The sequence below is a fragment of the Pieris napi genome, chromosome 9 (genome assembly GCF_905475465.1).
Source record: "Pieris napi chromosome 9, ilPieNapi1.2, whole genome shotgun sequence".
Classification (NCBI taxonomy): domain Eukaryota; kingdom Metazoa; phylum Arthropoda; class Insecta; order Lepidoptera; family Pieridae; genus Pieris; species Pieris napi.
This window is the reverse complement of record NC_062242.1, coordinates 5,103,922-5,129,537: the sequence shown is the minus strand read 5'-3', so window position 1 is coordinate 5,129,537 and position 25,616 is coordinate 5,103,922. Positions and strand designations below refer to the sequence as shown.

The following is a 25,616-nucleotide window of genomic DNA, read 5'->3' as shown; positions in this document are numbered from 1 at the left end:
GATTATTGTTTCTAGAACCAAATGCACTTTAACTCACGATTTCATTTTACGATGCTTGGTATTACCCTTTCTTCGACACCTTAATACCTTAATACCTCCACTTAGTCTTATCCAAGTTGCTGCCTGTCTTAGACAAACAAACATTTGAAATTTTGCGTGTGTGTAACGACTCGTATATCAGTTGGTCTAAGAGCACGGATATCAGCTATTATGCAATTTGCACACAATATCGCACGAACGACAATGTCAATAATGTAATTTTATTGTTGTAAGCTATGCTTGTATATCTCAATTTACTTTCGCCATCAAAGAAAGAATACGGCAATTTTAAAAGTAATAATATCAAATATTAAGTTTACATAAACTTAAGCATTATGTCCTAAAAAGAACAGTAATAATGGTTTTTCAATTTGTAAACTTAGATGATGGATATTACGCATGAACGTGATATTATAAGCAATAATTCAACAAACAATCTGATAAATCGCTAGCCATTACAAAATAAGATTAATAAAAACATGTAATAAGAAATTGATCAATGTGAATGACAATTCCTGAACAAAATTTTAGGAATGAATGAAAAACAATGCTCGTTCAATAGGTACATGTTTTGGAATTCTAAATGTTTATAGATGTGAAATATATATCTCTACTCTATAAGTATCCACTAGTAACCCTATTATGATGAAATTTACTACAGGTATTTTAGCGCATCTTAATTCATTAAATTACTCGGATCGCCTTTTTAAATAATTATTTTCCCCTACAATATAGAGGTACACACAATGTTACTTATAGCTTCCTAGAAATTAACCAATGTTCGGTTAAACCTTTTGAAAAATATAATAATTATCTTATTAAACACGTTCGATCGCGGGCAATTTTTTAAATCGTCATTATACATAAATGTGTACAGTACAGAAGACTGTAAAATCGTTTAAAATTATCTTCTAAGTACATGACGTGATTGTGTTTAACCTATTGACAATATATAAATATCTGAAAACAATTTTCTATGTGCAGTCTTGAGCGTGATCTTTCTGACTTCAGTGTGGTTTGAAAGCTTTGAAATACCAGTTTGGTGGAAAAATATACTTTAAGGTTTGTCAATTTAATGTTTGTTTAAAAAATATATTCGTATTTATCTTTTAAATGTTTTTACGTATTTGTTTTGGCTTTGTATATCGACTAAGTGTTTTATTTTATAACGTGGATGTTAGCTGTAAGATTATGTTCTGGTACTTATTTATTTATTAGTAATAATAAATAAGCAACTGAAGGCATAGATGAAATGATTTTTTGGCATTAAATGCTCTCGGGTTGAATTTTTTGAAAATTGCAACGTAACAAAACCTTGCTGGTATAGATATGGAAATGGAAATAATTATATAGGTATCTCAAATTGTAATTTTTAATAATTTATTTTGCTATAAAACTTTAATTCTTAAGTAGATTATTATTATGGAATTTAGTTGTAATGTCTTTAATATATAAGGAAATTAAGGAAAATATTATTATAAATATAATTTTATTATAAGCATATATACATATTTATAAAATTATATAGTATAGGTAAGTATAGGTTATGATTTTATTGTAAATTTCTATTTTTCATATCGCAATTATTCAATGTATTTTTTAAACATATTATGTTGGCAAACGTTACGTTTAATTTTTTTATAAAACAACATTTAGAATCCATTTATAAATTTTCATGATTGAATTTTGCAAATCTATTCCCGCGATAATGTTATAGATTTTTCAAAATTTATACAAATCACTTAAATTATTTAAATTAATCAGTTAATTAATATAACAATTATATGATTGAATTTTTTAGTTTTTATTTGTAGTACATGTACGTGGATTCTTCTACACATTTAAACTATGCCAGAATAATTATAATAAATTATGTAAATATTATTAAGGACATTAGCTGCTTAATAAATAATAAGCTAATTAATATTTTATTTTAAATTTCCTACTATCGTTCAGATTCCATTTGCCTTGTTTATTTAGTCAATCAATTCAAAAAATATTTAATGTTTAACTCAATTCTCTTAATTGTAGTTAATGGCGGCTACAACAATTTTGAAAATCGAACACTTAAAATACTGTTTCTAAACGTTTTCCATTAAGATTACATTTTTTAAAACACTCATATAATATATTTGTGCTACCTAATTTCGGTAAAATTAATTAACATAATAACGCTTTAATTTACTTTTTTTGACGTCACGAATGGCTCACTCAATATTTACAATTACTTACTAAAACTATCAACGTATAAACTAGATGCTTGCATTTTTCCCGTGATGTGGTTTACCGTAACTTATCTTTTTCTCGAATGTAGTAAAATTAAAAAAACGAAATTGATGAAAATCATAAAATCTCGAGATAAAAAGATATTATATGTACTCTTTATCAGTATTTATCTACTTTCCATTTGCATAAAATGTGTTCTTTTTAAAGTGAATTTCGCGAATTCAAGCCTCTACGTAAATATTACTTTAATTTTGTTGCTGTAAAGGAAATAATGTAACATTATTGTGAAGGTATACCTGGAACTACTAAGCCCAATTTGAAAATTCTTTCTACGATCGAAGGCATTAGGTACTCCTAATTGGTATATTTGTTTGTGACACCTATTTGTTCCTGTTTCTACGTAAACATGGCCGCGCATCTGCTATCTGCTAGTATATAAAAATAACAATACTGTACAATAGTATGAGCATTTTTATTATGACGTAATCAAAGTCGAAATGTAGTCATCGCGTAAAACTGTGTATTGTTACATACCACGAGTAGCCAGTTCGCGGGTGACATTACCATTAGAAAGAGGTCGTCTATATTTTTTAATTCAATTATCTCTGGTTCGCAAGGATTATAGTGATACCGTGTATTATGTTGGTTCATGACAACGGAGATAGTATAAATCGAATAAATCGGTAAGTGCTAAGAATGCGTTCTGTTTTCGTTGTTATTAAATCGTTAATCTGTGGAAGATTCCCCGCATTGCTTAACACGAACCTATCTTTAGTTAGTAGTAAAATAATTTTTAACCACACTCCTAATATTATTTTTAAAGTATTTAATGAAAATACGAAAAAAATTCTAGTTAAATATGATGATCCAACGATATGTTGATCGATAATAAAATCATTACTAGAAAATAAAGAGCGTTGGTTATAATATTTGTTTTGAAGCCTAACGAACTTTACTTATAATATAATCATAATAATTAAGTTTCATTTATTCCTTGAAACATTCCTACATATTTGCAAAATATCGAAATTTTTACAAAAATAACTATATTTTTCATAGGCCTCTTAAAAAGTGTAGGCCTATATACTTATAGTAAGTATATATCTTGCATTTTTTTTATTCCTTCTGTCAATCTTTCCCACCAACTTCTTTCAGTTTCAGCAGCTTACTTGCTCCGCCGTGCAAGAGAGCGACTTCTCTTTCTTTTTCTGTTTTTCACATTGTAACCCTGATTGTCCATCTATCATTCATTTCCTCTTAAGTTTTTTCATTGGGATAGTGCATCAATAATTTTTGTTATCATTCTTATATCTGTATTTCTTATCTTGTCTATTAGTTTTAAGTACACCACGTTCAATTCCCCGTTGACCAGTTGCCACTTATAATATATTGATATTAATTGTATTTTGAAACGGTTTCTTTTATAACATTTCATACACTGAACATACATTAAATTGACACAAGGTACATTCGTGACGATTATCCATTATTTTATAGTCAATTAAAGGGTAATAAAATATCATTGCCGATACATAAACTATACACATTGAATTAACTTTATATTTCATTATAAATTTTTCATATTTGTCAATAAATAGCATGTCTCGCTCGCAGTAGATTTCCTCAATATTGAATATTTGCGCACAGGCTGACCTTTTCACTATCGATCTTTGTTGATTGTCATCATCTGATCACGCCACTCGCGCGCATGTGACGACTCGGACAATAGCACTTGCCCATGGCCTATGGCCTGTGAAACAATTCGCTTCAGTCATCTATCTCAGTATTTCATCGGAGTGTTTTGGGTATGGTATTTAAATATGTTCGTAATTTTGTACAGTGCAGATTTTTATATAGTTAGTTTTAAGTAAATTAAAATACAGAAGACAATAATTATTATGATCATGTATAATTTTTAAATAGATATAACAATAGAACACTCTAAAAGAATTTTGTCTATATTAGTCTTCATTCTATGATAATTCAACTGTTACTGTACGAGGTAGTCAGATATATTCATATATAAAGACAGCCCTTTTCTTCTACTAGGTAGTTTGGAAATCAATTCGGCGACATATGAATTATATGCTACGTGATCTCTAAGTAATAGAGGTCATCTAGGCAGTGAAAATATCATAATTCGTATTAAGACGTAGTTGCATGTAAATAATCATTATCCTACCCATCAAGTAAATAGTTTTAATGATAAATCATGTGGTTAAAGTGAGTCACTTTAGTATTACTTCAATTTCCCGTCATTTACTTTAATGGAACTCAATTTTGACAGCATTTTCGAGTACTTTACTAATCCGTTTGGAACAATCATCAAACACAACGTATCTTTTAATATTTGTACCTATTTAATTAATTAATTGTAGGTAATATACTTGATTCTTCCTGAGAGAGCAGCAGCAGAACTCGAGCAGTAAATTTAATTTAGTGTAATGCATTAGTAGATATATGTTTATTGCATATCGTGATATATTTGTATGAAGCTATATACAGGTTATTGTTAATTTATGCTTCAGTAAATATTCTATACATTATTGGGGAAAGAGCGTTGACTAAAACTAGCCATGGGCATAGAAGACATGAGAACTTGTAATATTGTAACTTTTACCAGCAATTTTTGCGTCGACTAGTTACGAATAATAATCAAGTCAATAAAGTCATTGTTCTCTTCAGTAATAATTTTTGGGAACCTTGTCTTGTCCTCTATCAGACGCAGTCTGTTCTTAAATAGCTACGATCCAAAAAATTTTCCAAGTTCAATTCCTTGGAACTGGACCACAAAGTAAATGTTTGTGGTCGCGGTGCAACTTGTTTTCTTTTTAGTGAATATTATCTCATCTTCGCACTTAGTAACTGGATGTTGTATTTGTTTTGAAATTCCTTTCTGATAAATTGTTTTCGTTCCGTTCTGGCCTTTGCTTTCGTCATCTTCGAATAATTTTGATTAGCAATTGTGATTTTGTAAGGAAATCCACATTATTGGTAATATTATTTGTACATAATATTATAGGTAGACTAATAATATATCTCCAATTTTTATCTTATCAATGTTGTTGTTTTCACCACCAAATATATTTTTTTTCGTAATCTGATTTTGATAAAACAAAGCCTGGTTAAGCTAACTTTACTTCGGATATTAGCATTAAATTTAATATTTTGTTTATATCCGTATCCGTATTGGTTAAAAAAACGTAAAACATACACGTGAGCTTGTGCATGTTTTAAATGAATTCATTTATCCCGATTATTAAAAAGAGAATCATCTCGACTCTTTCATTATCATTTGACACATGACGCCATAAATTAATTACTACGCGTACTTAGACAACAATTTGATTGTTTCTATTTTCAAAAATACTATTGTCTTTTATAATTAAAAATAATGTTAAAGTCAGTATTAACCTTGGTTAATATTACAACAAATTTATCTCCTTTTTTATATTCGAAACTGAGCTATTTGAGAAATGTAGTCAAATTCAAACGGCTACGTTTTTTGAAAGATAAAATTTGCTTTTTGTTATTTAAAAACGTTTCTTAAACGTGCAGCATAACTTTCATCGAATAAACTAGAATATTCAAAGAATCAATAATATTTTTACACGCGTATATTGCAATAATAATAACATTATCACTCGCTTACCCACAATGTTATGATATTCATTATTAATCAATAAAACATTATTGAGCGTCTCATTCTTATTATAATTCGGTTTAATGAGTCTACAAGTTTAACAAAAAGTTAACGCCATCTTTTACTTTTCTTCTGTAATAATGTAGATTTTCAATTGTGAATGGTATTTATATATTCTACTAGTAGACTCGGCCAAGCGTTGCTGTGGCTAAGGTTTTTATTATTATTATTATATTCAAGGAAAACGGTAGGAGAACTTATGTGAAACGTTGGTACTTTTAACACAGCGCCATCTGTTAGAATTGTATCAAATAATAAACGAATATTTTGCAATAAAATAATATTGCGGGTATAAATGGAGATGTAAGCTATCCTATCTTTTAAGTTGGATCAAACTACACACGGTGTACAAATTTGATTGATATCGGTTCGGTAGTTTAGGAGTCCATAGCGGACAAACAACGTGACACGTAATTTATATATATTAAGATTTGACGTACATTTCAAATATACATAAATATCTGTTTATGGAATGGAATACGTTTGACGATTTGGTCACATAAAATAATCAATTTAATCTGTAATACATTATTGTAGCATTGTCTGACTTAACTGTGGCGTTTTTTCCGACAATTAAATGTATGTCTACTATCCGTAGTATTACTGACTATTATTCTTATTCATATATTGTGAGTCGTGGTAGAATTGATATTTCAAAATCAACAATCATAATACTGGCCATAATATTGTGAGTGAATCAACGTTTAATAATATGTCAGCGGTCGGGTCCACTGTCAATATCTAACCGCTAACGTCAGTCTGACATGAGTTCAATGTCACTACAACGCTCATTTCCTGCCTTTTTTGTGTTATAACGGAAATAACATATTTTATACATTATTTATGAGCAGTATTGGCCTAGTAGCCTCAGCGTGTGACTCTAATCCCGAATATCGTAGGTTCGATTGTGTGCACCAAAGGACAATCTTTGTGCGCATTTAACACTCGCTCGTATGTTGAAGGAAAACATAGTGAGGAAATCTGCATGTTTTATACCCAAAACGCTGACTTCTACGTCGAATTGCCCTAAACAGGAAATGATCACAACACTTTTACAGAGAAATGAGTTCCTGACCTAAAAGGTTAAAAAAAATAAAAACCATTTAATCACATAGTAACATAATGTACACTTATGACTTGTCAGTAAAGAAATGCATATTAATGCGTCTAATTGTACATTTACTGCCAGTTCTCAAATCAAGGGCGTAGAACGGGAGAGAAGAACTGGCAATAAACTCTCCGCCACTCTTTTTAATCGCCATTTTTTTTGTTTTACAAAATATTTGCAAAGAGCTTCAACCATTACACCATATCCCATGTGACATTTTAAGTAATTAATAATAATAACATAAATTAAAAATTAAAATTTGTCCTCTATCAGCAGGAGGCATGGTGAAATAGGAGCACGCACTTACATTCTCGTGGGAACAACACGGTTGTAGGGCCTGCTAGTAACTTGTCTCACTAACTAACTCTTACCTGTAAAGTAAAGTAAAGAAACTTATATATTTAACAGAGTCACAATAAAAAAACGTCACATGTAGGTTATGCGCGCCAAACTTCGAGTATATTTTCTTAAATCGTATGTAATATATTATAGTGTGTTTTGTGTAATTTGTTACCGAGTTAATGAAGTACTAATAGTATGAAAATACAAGTAAATTGTGTAATAGTGTCGTTAGTTGTGTCTAATTGCACATTTGGGAGGCATTCAGTGAACAAAGTTCCTTCGTTCCCATTAAATTTGACTGTTACAAAGTGACGGTTATTTTCTGGTATAACAAATTAATTAATTGGGTAATTTGTATTTGTGATTTTTACTTTTTTTATTATTAGCTTATTATTGTTACATAAATATAATTTAGCTTTAATATTGCGTAGTTATCCTTTTTGGGATAGGACTATAAGAAAATCTACTTTCTGAAAAAAATTATAGTTAATAAAAAACACATTTAAGTGCACCTGATATGCTTAGTGGGGCCGATATTGTTCCTGTTTTTGTTCGGTTATTTATATATAGGAGGTTATAGTTATAGTTATAGGAGGTTGTTTAAAGGGTGACACGGGACAGAAAAATTCTGCATCCGTATTTTTTATTGTTGCCTGTGTTAATAATCAATACATTTAAATCATATTGTAAAGCTGAAGAGTTATTTGGTTGAAGGATCAGGAAATTAATGTTTGAATTGATTATTTTAGTTTATTAAAGTCCATTTGTCAAGGAAAAATAGAGTAAAATCAGTTTGTAAACTTTTCGTGTGCGTATTACACAATAATATCTCTACTGACATCATAAGGAGGAAATATATGTATGTTTGTTATGAATAAAGTCAAAAGTCTGACTATAAATGATTTAAACATTAAAATCCTACATTATTCCTCAGTAACATAAAGTATATATGGGTCGATCAACTTTTATTTGTACGACGGGAACCTTACCCTGTCCCTGACTGATAATACAATTTATATTTAAAATATGTTTAAATTGTATATTTCCCATTAAAAGTGCTCCTTTTTTTTAGGAATTTATCCGTTGTGTATATATACACTAATTAAACATTTAATATCTTTATATATATAAAAAGAAAATGGTGTTCGTTTGAGGCTCTTTCACGCTTAAACCACTGATCGTATCGACATGAAACTACCACCATTCGATGCGAAATTTTTCCTAGATGGTTTATGGCTATTTATTTAATTCCAACGTTCCTTCATTTTTTTATTTCTGTTTTACTTTTATGAAAATTTTTCCCGCTAATAAAAACAAAAGAGGCTTCCTAGAACCGCAAAACGTCAACATCTGTTAAAAACTCGATTTTCGAAATATTTCAATTTTCTTAGCGGGAAGTTAAAAAGAAGAATAATAAAAATATGAAAAAAAATAAAATAATGAAACATAAAATTTATTTTAATTCGTCCAGCAAAGCGGGCGCGAAACGGCTAGTATGTCTATATAATCGAAATCGTATTTCTCAGATATTTTAAATAAAAGAAAGCTTTTATTCCTGTAGCAGGTGTTGCTAATGGTAACAAATGAAGCCACTTTGTATACTTTAAGGAAAAAAAGGAAAGAAATTTCATCAATCTTTATTCATAACTTACCAACCAGGAAAGACATATTTTATAGAACTAACCAAAATTCGAGCCTCGTACCCGTTTGCCTTCTGTACTATAAAAAACGGTGGTCTAACAATTTCACATGTATTTTTATGTATTTTAGGTAACTTCTCCGTTTATTAACTACTATCGAGATCGGACATCGGCCTTATCACCTGAATACTTATTTAGCAATTTGATGCTCTGACGAAGGGTCCACTGGCCACAGACATACATCGTTTATTTGCTTCTGTCTGCTTCTATAAATAACATATGAGCGGGTGATGTTATTTACCAATATGAATCGTTATGTGTTTAATATTATAATTTAAAGATTTAAAGATAAAAGAAAATTGAATACCTCTCTGTTGCTTTTGAGAGGGATATTTATAAATAATTAAATGCTTTGAACTTACGATAAACTTTAACTAAGTTTTCAAATTCCTAATTATATACATATAAAAGTACACTAAGTATTTATCATCTTACAGATAAAGCCATTATCCATAATAATTTATAATAATAATACTATTAATATAAAATATCACTTTTATCTAAGTAATCCTAAACGGTATGCAATTTTATCGTAATAAAATAAATTACAGGATTGCATTTAATCTGCATTCGTACTTCGAATACACATAATAATCATACTCTAAAAATATTGTATAGTAAAATTTATAGTATAGTGGATCATCTGGTTTCCATAGATCTTTACTGTAAAATATGCAATAGAACAATAAAATCTAGGTCTTTAGTTCAAAATCACCAAATTACAAAGAAAAGTCACAAGTCAGAAATAGTTTAACGTATGCGAATGAATTTAAAAAACCAAAATAAAAGTAATTAATAAAAATAATTTATTTATTTCTCGCATATAACATTTGCAACAACTTGTGAGACTGGTTTCCAAACTAGGTAAGAACCTGTGATATGGATAACTAGGCTTCCATTCCACAACAATTTAAGAAGCAAATTAAGAATTCTTCTAGTACTAAATGCCCTTATATTATTAATTATTAGCAAACCATATGATACAACGCTAGAAAGGCAAGCATTTCAAGTTTAAATTGGAAATTTCACTCATACGAATTTCAAATAGTCGGGCTAAAGTAACCTTCAGACGCTATAAATACAACATATATAATATATACATATATCTATGCTGAACTTATCAGTCAATATTTAACATCGTCAACGGCAGATTGGTAACGTGAGCACAGTATTAAAAATAATTATTTTAAATAAATAATAATTGATCGATTGACAAGCAACAGCAACATAATAATGATATTTTATTGCAGGACCATGCCACCTCATCAACAGACATCATCTTGGGTGCTATACGAGTCGGATGCAAGTAAAGAAACTCCGGTTGTGCCGCCCTCTGCAGAACAACGGAAATGGCAGGTCGTCTGGAGAAACGTGATTTTGTTCGCGTTGTTACATATAGGTGGCGTATATGGCGCTTACCTATTTCTTTTTAAAGCAATGTGGGCTACACGAACGTTTGGTAAGAATTTTGTAAGAATTCGAACTTATCGATTTAAAAAAGTCGTTGTGGTGTAACCTTGATCTTGGAACTAGATTCTTCTCTTCTGTATAAGCAAGTAGGTAATAAGCCTTCTATGTCCGACACACGGGATCTACTTTTTGTTCTGTGACTTACCGGTTTCATCACGATGTTTCCTTCGACGTATCAGCTAGTAATAATTGCGCATATTGGTAGAAAATCAATGTGGATGGCCGGGGCTCAAACACACAGCCTCAGAGTGGTGAGTCGCGCGCCTAGCGACAAGACAACTGCACTGTATTTAATAACAAGGGTTATTTAATAATTTTTATCAAACAACGTAATTTAAATGTTAATATTATCACTCGTACTTTTTGCAATTATATTTTTCAAGGCTGTTAACCTATGGAAGGGAAATGAACGGAAAATTACTCGAAGAAAGGAAATTAAATAGTTTTTTCTTTTGCTGAAAATAAGTTGATTGTAAACTGTCCTTGGCAGTGGACCAATATAAATGCATGTACAGGCTGTACGTTTCGCTCGTACAAGAAACAGGAATGCGATTGATTTTTAGTAATATTTTAAAATGATCCGATTATACACATAATTTATTTATTTTATTAACATTTTTATTTATTTTATTATTTGCACGGCAAAACAATCAATAAGCAAATGTGTAGGATTAGGTTACTTTGCTTATTTGTATCTTCAAGTAGATTTATATAAATGTCGGAAAAATCTCTTTCAGAACTCGTTTATTCGATGGTAATTGTACTTGCGCCACACTTTCAGAGCAGTCTGTTATGTTCGTTACGAGTTATACCCACAAATATAAACTTAAAAGAAAGTACGCGATATTGTTTAAATATGTTTAACTGTAAAAAATATATTTTATTATTAAAATTTTTCAACAAAAGTGAAATCTCTTATTATAGTGCTATCTCCTTTCGAAGATTGGCGATCAACAAGGCTTTGATTTTGGGTTTTAAAACTATGACCAAGCCATTGCCAAAGGTTTTTCAACCAAAACGTGCGTCTGCGGCCAGGTCTCGTTCTACCTGCCACTTTGCCTTGTATGATTAGTTGAAGGAGCTCGTATTAATTAATCTAAATTTACTTATTAATTAATTATTACTATTACTTAAAAAATTAATTTTACTTATTAAAGTAAAGTGAATTTTTGTTTTTAAACAGCCAAGTAACTGTATAAAATTATCGTGTAGCTTATATATATTATAATTGTCGCTTGTTTAAATTATTATGAAAAGTATATTTTATAGATTATAATCCAAATTAATTGGTTTGTTATATTAATAAATTACAATAACAACATCTTTACACACTCGTACACAATCGCCGGGATTGTTTTCATTAAAAGTTTTATCGTCCATAAAAGGGAATGAAGTCTTAGTTGATTGGTTTATTCTTGTCTTTATTATAAAGAAAAATAAATGGAAATTGTGCCATAAAGAACTATAATTACTTTTCTAATGTCTTCCACCAAAATAAATATGTTTCACGTATTGTCTATTACCTATCGCGATTGTCTAAATCTAGATAACCTTAGTAATTCTACACGACATAACAAAAGCCAAAGAATTATCCATAAGCAATCAATTAAAATATTCATATATCAGTCTAAATAAAGAACTAATTTATAAGAATTCAACTAGTAGTATATTTAAAAAAAGGGTGCGTGTACTTATGTACGCGCGTAAGAAGTTATACTTCTTTGGCTTTCTTTATTTTTTTAAATATTAAATAATTAATAATAAATATTTAACGTAAATAATTTAATAATATTTAGTATATTATTCAATTATTAATTAATATCAATAATAATAATTATTATTATTTATTATATTATTCATTCAATTTAATAACTAGGTATGTTTCATAACCTTTTAACTAAGTAACAATAGATTTTTGTGAAAAAGCATTGCTAAATTTCTTTATAACTTCAAAAATATAGTTAACATAGCGATCCATACCTTGATATATCAAATTATTAATAGGTTCCAATATTTCTCAAGATGGTACACAACTGATAAAACACACTTGTCAAAATCACTTTTGATCATTAATGTTAAAACATTGGAGGGTTCTAAATTTTCATTAACAATCAGTTCCCAAATCAAGAGCATAGAGCGGGCGAGAAGAAATGGCATAAAACTCTCCACTATTCGTAAAATATAAATTATAATTCGTAAAATATATACGAGTATATAATTGTATAGAAAGCGATTTTTATCTTTAGAAAATGTTTAGAGGTTCCCTGTCATAGTTCACTATTGTATTATTCAGTATGATACTTCTGGCTTTGTTACTATAAAGTCATTTTATTCAATGCCATTCCATTGACATAAAAAAAAACACATAAGAAGTTGCGAAATGTAATTCAAGAACGAAATCTCATTGTAAGACTAGTTATTTATTTTTGTCTTTTCTACAATATTGCAGCGGTGTTTCTATACATTTGTTCTGGTCTGGGGATCACCGCAGGCGCTCACAGGCTTTGGGCACACAAATCCTACAAAGCTCGCTTGCCGCTCCGCATTTTGCTCACAGTTTTCAACACAATCGCCTTTCAGGTGAGTGAAAGCTCTTAACTTGATTAACTTGAGTAAATTTATCTCGTTCTTATGACGAACTTCAGGAATAAGAGTAGATGTTGCAGATTTATCAATATCATAATTCTATATTATATTTAATACATATAATATATGTAGAATTACCCATTTTGTATACATTTCAATATTACATACCAATGGCGCTGTAACCTTTTAGGTCTGGGCCTCAGATGTCTGTATCTGTTCTGTTTAATTTCTAATCGGCAAGTAGGTGTATAGCCTTCTGTGCCTGACACACGCCGTCGACTAGTTGGGTAGACCAAGGCAGTCCGGTTTTCTCTCGATGATTTCCTTCACCGTTCGAGCGATGTTAATTACGCACATAAACATTAAATCCGTTGGTACACAGCCGGGGTTAAACCTACGTCATCAGGGATGAGAGTCGCGCGATATTTATCAACACAGTGCTATTAATAAGTTAAGTAAGTAAGTCGTTGTTAGAAAAATTAAAATTCAATATAATATAAATATCACGTTAATTTGAATGTAATGAATTATTTATCAAGGTGGTTTAACATAAGCAAATTTTGCTTGTCGACATCTTATTGATTGTTGTTAACATCGAACTTCAAATTTGACCTTTATTTTTTAGGTAATGTCCTCGTTACCAGGCAAATATGCCATAGATAGGCAGATCGCACTACTGTCATTATTTTGTCTATTAAATTCCAATGTATTTTTTGAGGAAACTTTCCAAGATAAAAAATTATATAGAAAACTTCACACGCTGGAACCGAATCCACGAAAGTGAAAGTGCGGGGCACATCTAGCGTTAAGATACGAAGTACGGACAGATTTACGAAAAAAAAATCCTTAGGTTCTATATACTACTATATAAAACTAGGACAAAGTTTCGATGTCACATAGAGTTCAGTCTTAATAAAACATCCAAACAACAAGCATTTTATGTTAGGATCGATTGAGCTTGGGTATAAGAAAACTGCCTGAATTCCAATATCCTATCGATGCGATAGTTACATTTACTGATTGTAATCAGGGAGATCCATTAATTTGCTGACAAGGCAAAGGAGAAATGGCTACCGGTTTATCTGTAGATTATTGTCCACATATAATTAAGTGTTTCCTCTAACAAAAAATACATAATTGCTTTCTTGTTTTTGCGATTTTAAAGTATCCTGATAATCGGCAGCGATTGCAATTTTTGAGCGTGCGAATTGAGGTCATAGGTTCGATCTCCAACTGTGAACCAATGGACTTACTGTGCGTATTTAACACGCGCTCCTACGGTGAAGGGAAACATCGTGAGGAAACCTGCTTTAGACTCAATAAGTCGAGAACGCTGATCACTTTGTCTATTAAAAAAAACAAATGATCATGAAACAGATTATAAAATCTGAGTCCCAGACATACAAGGATGTAGCGCCACTGGTTAAGAACCATTAAAAAAAAAATGAACGTATAATATTTAGTAATAGAGAAAGCAAACACTGATAAGTATCAATATGAAATAACAATAACGTATATTTGAGGTGAAACAAAGATTGAAACGTGATATTTTATTATTTATTTCCCTCCTTCTATCAATAAAAACTTTATTATAGGCGATATATTTTCGTCAGCAATCACGTCACACCGCGTGATATATATATAAGTTATGAAGGGGATGTTTTTCTATACCAAATCCTGAATTTGTATGAACTTCCACCTAGAATTTGAATGTAGGTATATAGTGTTTCAAATCTTTATTCTAGACTTACTAGTCTAGTAGTCGTTACACATATCGTCGACATTTTGGATAACCCATTACCTATGGGTTATTTTTTCCCTTACGATATTTTTCTTTACTATTCGAAAAAGTATGCAAATCTATTAAAATCCATTGATTCACTGCCGGCATTTAACACGACCTCAGGTTTTTAAGGTTTTTGGGTTTTTTGGCCTAACTATTTATCTAATATTATAAAGAAGAAAGATTTGTATTTTTGATATTTGCAATAAATTAACACAAAAATTACTGGATCGATTTCTAAAATTTTGTTCATTAGTATACTCGTATGCTACCTTATATCTATCGTTAGAGTAACATAGGCTATATTTATTTCCAAAATATATTAAAAAGAAATCCGTGTAAAGGTACAGCCGCTAGTAACGATTTAATTTCCTTTTAATTCCATGGTGTAGGAACTTTGTAAGGTTACTCAAGCTGTTGATTTTTTTCATAAGGATTCTGCACTAGACTGGGCGCGGGACCATAGAATGCACCATAAATATTCAGAGACAGATGCAGATCCACATAACGCTACCCGAGGCTTCTTCTTCTCACACGTAGGATGGCTGCTGGTTAGGAAGCATCCAGCGATCAAAGCCAAGGGACACACGATTGACATGAGCGATCTGAAGGCTGATCCGATACTGCGATTCCAGAAAAAGTGAGTGATCTGTTTTCATACTAATTTATGTATGGAATTAAATACTTTGGTTTGGTTAAAAAACGTAAATAAAATTAAGGATTTAATCGTTTTACAACAGTAATTTAGTTTTGCGTATAGCGTGTCTGTATACTCGTTTACTTTCTACATGTAACTAATAATCGGGGTTTATTCGTTAAAATAATTTTGTTTCATTCAAATGTGAGACGAGAAAAAATCTTATTTAAGATATACGTATACATTGTATTATTGAAATTTAAAGATAATTTTAGTTAAAAATTGCATAGGTATCCACTAGAAGCGTAATAGCTGACCGGCAAAACAACGTTAAACATATTGTCTCCACGATCTCTTGTATATGTTAACGTAAAATTGTAAAAACCGTTAAATTGTAATCTATCTCGCGAGATTATAAACTGTCGAAAGATTGTGAACCTCAGCTTACTGCTTACAATTTAACGTATTATTATTCGGTAGATTGTACTACACTAACTTAGTTATCATTCAAACTTCTTTGGTCAATTACAGATTAATTTTACTTCCCAACAATTTCATATAACTACCGAATAATAATACGTTAAATTGTAAGCAGTTCGTTGAGGTTCACAATCTTTCGACAGTTTATAATCTCGCGAGATAGATTACAATCTAACGGTGTTTACAATTTTACGGTGACATATCTATGATGTAGTAAAATTTCAAAATTATAATATGTAATTAAATATTATTCCTTGGCAGTGTAAAAAACAATTTTCTCGAGGAAGAAGTCACGGCCAACAAACTAGATACAATTTTACCATATGAAATTGCGCAGCTTGACGTGTCTAATTAAAGTTGTTTATCTGTCGTAAACAGAACGAATTATGATTATGATATAAAAATTAGGTTAATGTTTCAAGGAAATTAAGGATTAACGATAAAACATTGTTTTGAAAATTTGTCTCTATCACTATCATATATTTGATTTTTGAACTTAGGTTTAAGTACTTTGATTGTGCTTGAGGCGATTCAGCCGAAAAAGTACCGCTACTGGTAGACCTACGTTTTATAACAACATTAAATGGCCATTTGAGGTTAGGAAACTGTAAACACAAATCATATTTGTATCTTAATTTGAACGCTGTCAGATATGATCAATTGTTAATAATTAATATTCTATATTACGTTGGATCTGACCGCAACATATTAAACGTCGGACCATTACACATTACGCAATATTGATATTAGGTATATACGAAGATAGGTACTGAAGAAGCAAAGTGAAATGATGAAGAATATATAAATAGTATTTATTGTATTGATATTTAATTTCAGTTGTATCTAAACTGTTTAATAAATAAATTTAATAATTTTGATACATTCTAGTTTAGGAATAAAGATTGTTTAGAATTTGAGTACATCCGTTTTAACAATTAGTAAGAAAGTGTTATATAAAGCATTTGTTATAATTTTATATAAAAATGTTTTATCTATTACGCACAGCTACTGTCATTACATTTCTACGTTGTTTAAATATAATATAATAAACATCCTCCACTAAGTATACTTAGTTGATTAAATTATCCTATAAAGTAAAGGAAGTAATCATATATCAATTACCATGACAACAAAAACGGTCTTCTCTTCTTAGACCTTTGTTTCATAATAATTCCAAAAGTACTTATGAATACTAATGTGTGACGTTTTTGCAGACACTACATGATCCTGATGCCAATAGCCTGTTTCTTAATGCCAACCTACGTTCCTACACTGTGGGGCGAAACACTATGGAACGCTTACTTCGTCTGCTCCATTTTCCGCTACGTATATGTACTGAACGTGACCTGGCTGGTAAATTCTGCTGCTCATAAATGGGGCAGCAAGCCTTACGATAAAAATATCAACCCCGTAGAAACTAAACCTGTCTCTTTGGTCGTGTTGGGTGAAGGATTCCACAATTATCACCACGTCTTCCCTTGGGATTATAAGACAGCTGAACTTGGAAACTATTCCTTGAATATTACAAAGCTTTTCATCGATACTATGGCGATGATCGGATGGGCTTATGACCTCAAAACGGTATCCACTGAAGTTATTGAAAAAAGAGTTAAGAGGACTGGAGACGGGTCACACGAAGAATGGGGCTATGAAGACATTCATGGCGTGCAAGAAAAAGTTTGTCAGGATTAGAAAATTCGTCTAAGCCTTTCTACTTTCCAAAATAGGATATAGGTGGTATAAGGTTTCGAGACAAGAAAATTCCATAATTAAAGGTATAAAACCAAAAATAACGAATTATTCTAACTAGTTTTTTAGATCTTTTGTTCCTCTTTCTAATCTATATTTAATATAGTCCGTGAGGATTTGTGATATAGCTATTTATTTTAGATATATTAATTGTTTGCGTAAGATTATTGATATTTTTGTAATGTGAAAAGACTTTTAGATTCGTAAAATAAACAATGTACAGTACATTCGTAAATTTTATTTTTATCCAACAATACTATAATATAATCAATGTTATGGGGCATAGACTCTTTATGTTTATGGAAATAATCGAAATATTATTTTATTTATTACAATATACGTATAATTTGTATTTACAATTTTCTTAACCTACTAAAATTAGACAATTAAAACAAATTTAAAAAATTTGGCCTTTTTACCTTTTACGCTGGCAGCATTTCCTCGCTGCATTGCGATACTTATTCGTTGAGCCAGGAGAGCACCAGCTCTGGGGTCACCGGTACTATCTACCAGGCTCCAACTTAAATCTTTAATAAGCACCTGTGCATTCCAAAGGGAACAAAATCGAAGTTGGAGGAAAGACTTATAATTGTGTCGTTTATTATTTTCTGCTTGCTCTGCGCCGCCCCATCTTCTTTGCTTGTCCGATGGAGGTGAGACGGGGCTAACATGTCCACACAAGTAGCATCCCATACTAAAGCCCGGCCCATTTTCCAATGGATCAAAATGAATAATAAGGATATTCGAAATTAGTAAATCAAGCCAAGTCACTTGTAAAATTTCTTCTATACAAATTCATCGAGTTGGTGTATTTATATAAAGAGCCTAACACTATATGTTATAAAACATTGTCCTATGGTGTATCAGTATCTTGGTTCGTGTGCTGAAGGTATTTCCATACGATGTTCACCAATCCTTATAGTAAGGTCAGGGTCCACAGGTCCGTGCAAAACCAGGATAGGCTAGTAAATATATATAACTTTTACAACACCAATTAACATTTAGATGTTAAAAGCATGGCGAACAACACGTACAAATGAAATGCATTTAGTAATGAAAATAAAACTGCTACAAACTATTAAAAAGATTTAAAAATTTCCATATCTAACCAAATATTCGAAAATAAGTTGAATTTGAGACATAATGTTTGTTCTATTCATCAATAAATATATGAGCTCTACAATCTACATAGACGCTTTTAAAATTTAATATTTTTATCAATGTATAGAAATCATACATAATGTCCTAAAACTACCCTGTCCGAAAACAAATTTTCTAGCACTATAAAGAGCTCAGAGAGCTATTATAAAAATAATGCTATTTAAAAAATCAAGATTTCCCACTGAAGAAGTCATGTACAAGTCATACAAATTACTAACTATACACCAGCATTTTATTCTCCGTTGTGTCCTCAGTAGAACCCAACGTCGGTCTCTCCAAATCGTCCCGATTCACCCCAAAAAAGGCCTCGACGTAATATAATTAGCTACGTAATTTGCAAAACTATCTTTGTACGTAATAAATACATTAATCGCTCAGCAATAGCTTGAATAAAACCCAAAGCTTGCATAATCTTACCTACCACAAATGTAAAACGATTTTAAACAATTGGCTCGGTACCATCAAATATAACAAAGAGATGCATTACTTAAACCTCTATTATAATTTATTCCTTCATCAATCCTTCTCATGCACACATTCACTTAGTTCGTCATTCACACACACAGTCATCAGATATATAAATATTATTCTTCACAACCATAGTTTTAAAACCAATTGTGTTATTTATTTTGTTAAAACATGTTAATTATAGAGCGAAGCTTCACTGTCACAGGTAATAGACTTACTAGAGAAGCCCCAATCTTAACTCTATGTATAATAGCTAAAAAAAAAATATTTTGAATAATTGTGTCCTTTAGGCCAAATCAGCCCCGCCTTTTTTTAAGTACGACCATGCTGCAGATACTATAATCCAAAGGCGTAGATACATATTTGGTGCTCTCTTTTGAACACCTATGGGGAACACGTGTAACCGTAGGCAAATTTAATTAAATTTCTTTGTACTAGAATAGTCAGTCAATCACACTAAAAATACTTGTTCGTTAACATCTGACACGCCCTTATGAATGTTGTAATTTCAATTAGGGATGCCGATTCACTATAAGGTTGCTGTCAATTTGAGTCCCTGTTTGCCTACACACAATTGCTTAACGCTAATGGTGTTCACTTTAATAATAAAATGAAATAAAACTAGTCTATATTGAGAGGTCCCAAAGCTCTTATTAAATTTAATATAGAGGATTATATCATATTTTCAAAGAAAATGTAATGTGTCTGTGTCGCAATTCGCTTGTAGTCCATTGAAAAGTTACATTTGGGGTTGCGTTTTTTAGAGGACGCAATTTTATTTACGGAACATGTAGGGGGGGGGTCAATACAAGCTTAACTCCAAGTTTGTGGGGTTGGCGTGCTTGTCCCCCGGCCGCCATCTTGGATAAAGGGGTCCAAAAAATACGTTTTTGGCTATATCTCCTAAACTATCCATTGTACATAAAACTTGTATAGACACATTTTGTAGCAAACCGCTGTGTCTACGATTATGTCTATGCAACTTTTTATCATAAATCCAAAATTCAAAAAGTTATAAATAAAATAGTTTAATATAAACGTGGTTTTTCGACCCCTTTTTCCAAGATGGCGGCCGTGGGACAAGGGTGGCGACCCCACAAACTTGTTTTTAGCTTTACACTGACCCCCCCCCTACACATCAAAATAATAAAATTGCGTCCTCTAAAAAACGCAAGGTATGGCCTACAAAATTTAACATTTCAATGGACTATTAGGCGATTGTTATTCAAATAAATTGGCTACATGTGAAATTTCGATTGTGAATCCATGCCGATCATCTTTATAATGTAGGTTAATATAACCTTTATTATAATGATACCTTAATTTGTGTTAAACTGCTGACTAGTAAAAACCATTTCCTCATATACTTATTTCTATTTACTGCCAGTTATAACGATTTATAATAGAATACTAGTCTTATTTTTATACAGCCTCTATATCCAATTTGCGTAATTGCAAACTCTCTTTGAACTTTTAGTTTTTTTCCGCGCTCATCAAGATACTAGACGTGTGACCAGAGTGATATCTTATTCAAACAAATATACCAAGCCAAAAATATGGCCAATTTAACAAACGACACATATACATCTTATGGAATCGGAATGTCTTTTCACGACGAAAACACCTCATTTGAAGAGTCTAATTTGGTCAAGATTATTTTGAGCGTCGTACTCAGTGCGTCGATGACGTTAAGTTTGATCGGCAATTGTTGTACATGTGCTGTCATTTGCCGAGAGAGATCAATGAGAATCCCAACGAATTATTACCTTCTGAATCTAGCTATTACAGATTTGATGACTGCTCTGTTTATTCCTATTGAAATATACATGCTTTGGGTTCAAGATTATTATCCATTGGGCGATGAAGGTTGCAGAATGCATTTTCTTATTTGGGATGTCCTAAGTAACTGCAGTGTATTAACAATTTTAGCTTTCACCGTAGAACGTTACCTCGTTATATCCAAGCCATTCTTAAGACAAAGATTAGCGTTAAATTCTCGTGTGTTTAAAATAATCGCTGCAGTGTGGATAATTGCATGCATTTTTTCGATACCTAATGGCATTTACGCATATTTGGTAGAGAAAAAAGAAAATATTTACTGTTGTCTTACAGTAAAGGATAATGATAAAATATACTTGATAGCCGTCGAACTCATAGTATTTTTCGTTGTCCCAATGACTGTCATATTTGTTCTCTATGTGTTGATAGCATTGAATTTAAAATCCAAAAGGCCGCAAACACCGCATCCCGCGCTTGGTAAACAAAACAAAAATAAAGCTGTCAAAATGTTAGGTAAGTAATCAAATATCTAATTACTATTTACTGTCAATACGGTCTAAGGTTTCGCATTTCACACCTCTATGTTGTTTTAAAAAATAAAGGAAATATATTTCTAATCAGTTTTAAACGGAGGAAGCTTCCTTAAAGAACGTTTGAATTTAACTACAGAATATATAAGGAGGTATGTCGTCACTGCTCCTAAGGATAAGGGCGAGAGAATATAAATAAGGTCAACTTACACGTGTTCCAGCGGCTGTGGCGGCTTCGTTCTTTATTTGTTGGTCACCTTACACTGTTCTCCGTCTCATAATCCTGATACCACGACAAAAGTACAACGATTACTTTCAGGTATGTATCGAAATATCCCAAAAAGTAAAAAAAGATATATAATATATTTTTTATATTATCTCACACAGTAGATTAATTAAATATCATTATATATCTAAGCGATATTATGTTTATTGGTGCAATATAACTACAAAATATTATGACCATATAACTACAGAATAGTTAACGACTGTTTAAGGATTTAATAAAAAGGATTGCCATTGGATATAGTAACTAAATAAATCTATCATGAGTAATCTATGATTTGCATGTAGAAGGACTCTGGGTGCGACTGCTCTCGAGGAATCTAAGTCTGATAAATTACACCATACCCCGGCAGCATACCCAGTCTAAATAAAAAATATATAATAATAATATTGGTAAAAGATGATATATTGTATGAAATAAATGCTGAAAGATAACTCATATATACAATTTCCGTTGAGATAACCGGTGTGACAATGAATAACGTGTAGTAAACGTGAGCTTCGCATGATTATACGTGACAAATTAATATATGTTATTATAATAAAGATATATAAGATCATCAATACACTGCCACAGGGACCAAACTTATTGTATATAACTTTTGTTTTCAATTTATTACTATGTACTTATTGTACAACTTAGGTAAAGATTCTATTGTTTTTTTAATTTAAAAATACAATTTTGTTATCTCTTCAAACCAAAATGACATTTAATTTAATACACATTATCGATATCGATTTAATTAGGCTAATGCCTACCCTACCTACTCTGAATATTTATCATCTGCCTTAATCTTGCAGGACTTCAGGTGGTCAAGGAACAACTATAAGTCCTACAAATAGTAATAATTGAATAGAGTTAACATAGTCCAATAACTGTATAAGACAACAATTTAGTATTAGTAATTACAATTTAATACTAAACAATATCATCGCAATAAAGTATAGTGTAATTTTAAAAATTCCTGTCGACGTAATGTTCAGAATTTGATTCTCGTAACTTAATTTTCTTGTTGAAACGCACAAAAGCATACGGGCGCGATTATTGATTTTAGAAGGAACGAGGTCCATTTGATACGACCATGAGAATTTAAAAGCCAATTACATGTTATTGTAGTTATATAGTTATACATGAATATATTATAATTTACACCAGAGGATCATCCTTCCGAAGCTTTAAATGTTTCACACAGCACTTTATTTATAAATTTACAGCTGGAGCGCATTTTCCTCTACTTAAGCACGGTAAACAGCTACCTGTCGACAGCCATCAATCCCATACTCTACAGCCTAATGTCGCGGAAGTTTCGACATGCTTTCAAAGTAAGATTGATATCATACAACTGTAATGTGCAGTATCCTATGTAATACGTGTAACTCTTTCAAAGCGCGTAATTTAAAAGAAGGAAAACAGCCCAAAGTCTCCACTTTTAATTCTATCTCTATCCCGTATGTCAATTCCATTACCTACGCTCATATTTGTATTTAGAGACGAATTAAGTGATAGGTTATATTTAATTATCTATCTTCTGAAATAAACACAGCAAATAAATCCGTTTACTTTAATACATTCGTAATATTTTGTATAACTACAGGTACTTTGTATGTGTGTGTTTTAGTATTTTGTATAATCAGCATAATAATGTTAGTAACAATAAGTGACAGTGTATTTTTTAATTTCTAATAATGTTATAATGCCTTAACTTGGTTATAAACCCATGTATAAAAAGGCATACTTTTACTTGTTGCCCTTTTTTGAGTCGAAGACTAATCGATGATTTGAGTGGTCATTTACGTGTTTGAACTTAAAATCATTCTGTAAAAATGCCTGTTTGAACTTTTACCATCATAACATAATTTGATAAACTGGTTTTTTTTCCAGGATTTGTTAAGGTCGAGAACGCATAACCGTAACCATCGCAATCAGCAAGGATGCAACAATTTGCAACTACAACCTGTATCAAAACCTCATTATATATAATTAACATCGATTTCAATATTTAAAAAAAATACTATTAGATATTGGACGGCCTCTCATAATATCGAATTTCCGAAGCGACTTCAGTTTACGATTCTTCAAAGTTATGATACCTCGTACGATATGATTAAGTAATATTGGATTACGAAAATATGTTATAAATTCATAGATGGATGGATGGATTTAAAGATAGGATGTTACGATGTCTCTTAGAGCGATTAAACAATTGGATAGAATTACTGGCTGGTATTGTAAAATTTCTAATCGAAGGCAACTATTTTAATGTAGGTATGATTTATATTGTAAAGAAAATGAGAGTAATTAATAAAAATAAATAGATAGTAATTTAGCTATTTTTTACAATAAAATATATAATTATATAGATAATAACGCCCCCTGCCAAAACTTGTAGATAAACGAATGCAAATGAATCTGTGTAATTTATGAATATATTTTGTCTTTGTCTTCATACTAATATTTTTATTTCATTAACATTAAAAACTCCAAGTAATTTTTATAAACAATTTTATTTGCAGTTAATTATAATAAAAAAAACATTTTCTCTGATTTTTTTAGTTTTAATCCACAATTAAATTAAAAAAAATAAGATGTAGTACAAAGAAATAGTTACTGTCTGTAAAGCTAAAAACCCTTTTTCATCCTTTACACACTGATGCATTTTTTTTTGGGCGCTACAATGTGCACTTTTACATATTACAATAAGTCGCTGTTACGTTCGTTCAAAGTACTAACAGCAAAATATTTGTTATAGTAGTAGGATTAGAAGGTAAACCAAAAACGAAACGATAATTATGTTTCGTTGAATTGTTCTTGGAAAACAGAATCTCTAGCACCATCACATGTAGGTATATAATATATATATAATTTAAAATGTAGGGAATCTCTGAGAGATAAATTCAAGGAAATTAATATACTTACCTTTCCCTCGCAATATATTTATGAAAATATTATGTATGTATACAAAAATAGTGATTAGTTTACTGGAATAGAACATACGCAAAATGTTAATACAGAACAAACGCAGGCTGCAATTTCCCCGTACTAGACTATCTAAAGTAAGTAATTCTTTTTTGGAAAAAGGGATACTTTTCTTTAATAAAATCCCAGAGGCTCTTTTTTCTCTACCTAAGAAATTTATGAAATGTATTAAAGAAAGCTGTGTAAAAAGCCTTACTATAAAGTTAACGATTATCTAGTTGATAAAAGGGCCTGGGACTAGTGCTAGACAGGCTACTTCTAATTAATTTGCGATATTTGTTTTAAAATAAGCGTTGTTTGATGATTTGCTATTTTAAAGCAGTACCGAGAGTTTTTTTGTATAAGTTAACGGTAAGCCGCTAGTCTTTGTCTATTCTTTGGTAAAATAACTAAACCAATTAGCATTGTCGCGAATTGCACTCATTGCACTAGACATAAATAACGACAATGTTCAATATGCATCGCACATTTTCAATATCGAAAGGTCAAATTTTCTCGAATGAACGAGTTTTACGCTTGTGGAAACTTAATTAAGGATTTTATTTTCAAACTAGGTTATACTGCGTTTTTTTTTGTTATATTTTTTTAAAGAA

The 25,616-nt window shown here is 30.9% G+C and overlaps 2 protein-coding genes across 4 annotated transcripts; both read left to right on the top strand.

Annotated features, from left to right (window-relative positions):
- Nucleotides 1–970: 970 nt before the first annotated feature.
- Nucleotides 971–18,048, top strand: LOC125052370 (acyl-CoA Delta-9 desaturase-like). Of its 3 annotated transcripts, none has more exons than XM_047653177.1 (5): nt 971–1,101; nt 10,369–10,577; nt 13,038–13,168; nt 15,392–15,597; nt 17,289–18,048. In XM_047653177.1, exons 2-5 carry the CDS (start codon nt 10,373–10,375, stop codon nt 17,764–17,766), a joined length of 1,020 nt encoding a protein of 339 aa, XP_047509133.1. In that variant the 5' UTR covers nt 971–1,101; nt 10,369–10,372; the 3' UTR covers nt 17,767–18,048. The 3 variants fall into 3 exon arrangements, with proteins under 3 accessions (XP_047509133.1, XP_047509132.1, XP_047509136.1); XM_047653176.1 differs by lacking the exon at nt 971–1,101 and adding an exon at nt 2,795–2,948; XM_047653180.1 differs by lacking the exon at nt 971–1,101 and adding an exon at nt 3,913–4,070.
- A 2,766-nt stretch (nt 18,049–20,814) lies between these two features.
- LOC125052371 (pyrokinin-1 receptor-like) lies at nt 20,815–24,491 on the top strand. The gene is made up of 4 exons (XM_047653181.1): nt 20,815–21,744; nt 21,983–22,080; nt 23,262–23,369; nt 23,929–24,491. The coding sequence occupies exons 1-4, from the start codon at nt 21,009–21,011 to the stop codon at nt 24,025–24,027; spliced, it is 1,041 nt and encodes a 346-aa protein (XP_047509137.1). The 5' UTR covers nt 20,815–21,008; the 3' UTR covers nt 24,028–24,491.
- The last annotated feature ends 1,125 nt before the right edge of the window (nt 24,492–25,616 follow it).

Bases quoted from the DNA above. Each gene is read 5' to 3' on its own strand.
- LOC125052370 (XM_047653176.1), top strand. From the start codon at position 2,905: ATGTTGGTTCATGACAACGGAGATAGTATAAATCGAATAAATCG. The intron at 2,949-10,368 runs GTAAGTGCTAAG...ATTTTATTGCAG, and splicing joins AGTATAAATCGAATAAATCG to GACCATGCCACCTCATCAAC. The intron at 13,169-15,391 runs GTGAGTGAAAGC...TTTTTTCATAAG, and splicing joins TCAACACAATCGCCTTTCAG to GATTCTGCACTAGACTGGGC.
- LOC125052371 (XM_047653181.1), top strand. From the start codon at position 21,009: ATGGCCAATTTAACAAACGACACATATACATCTTATGGAATCGGAATG. The intron at 22,081-23,261 runs GTATGTATCGAA...ATAAATTTACAG, and splicing joins AGTACAACGATTACTTTCAG to CTGGAGCGCATTTTCCTCTA. The intron at 23,370-23,928 runs GTAAGATTGATA...TTTTTTTTCCAG, and splicing joins AGTTTCGACATGCTTTCAAA to GATTTGTTAAGGTCGAGAAC.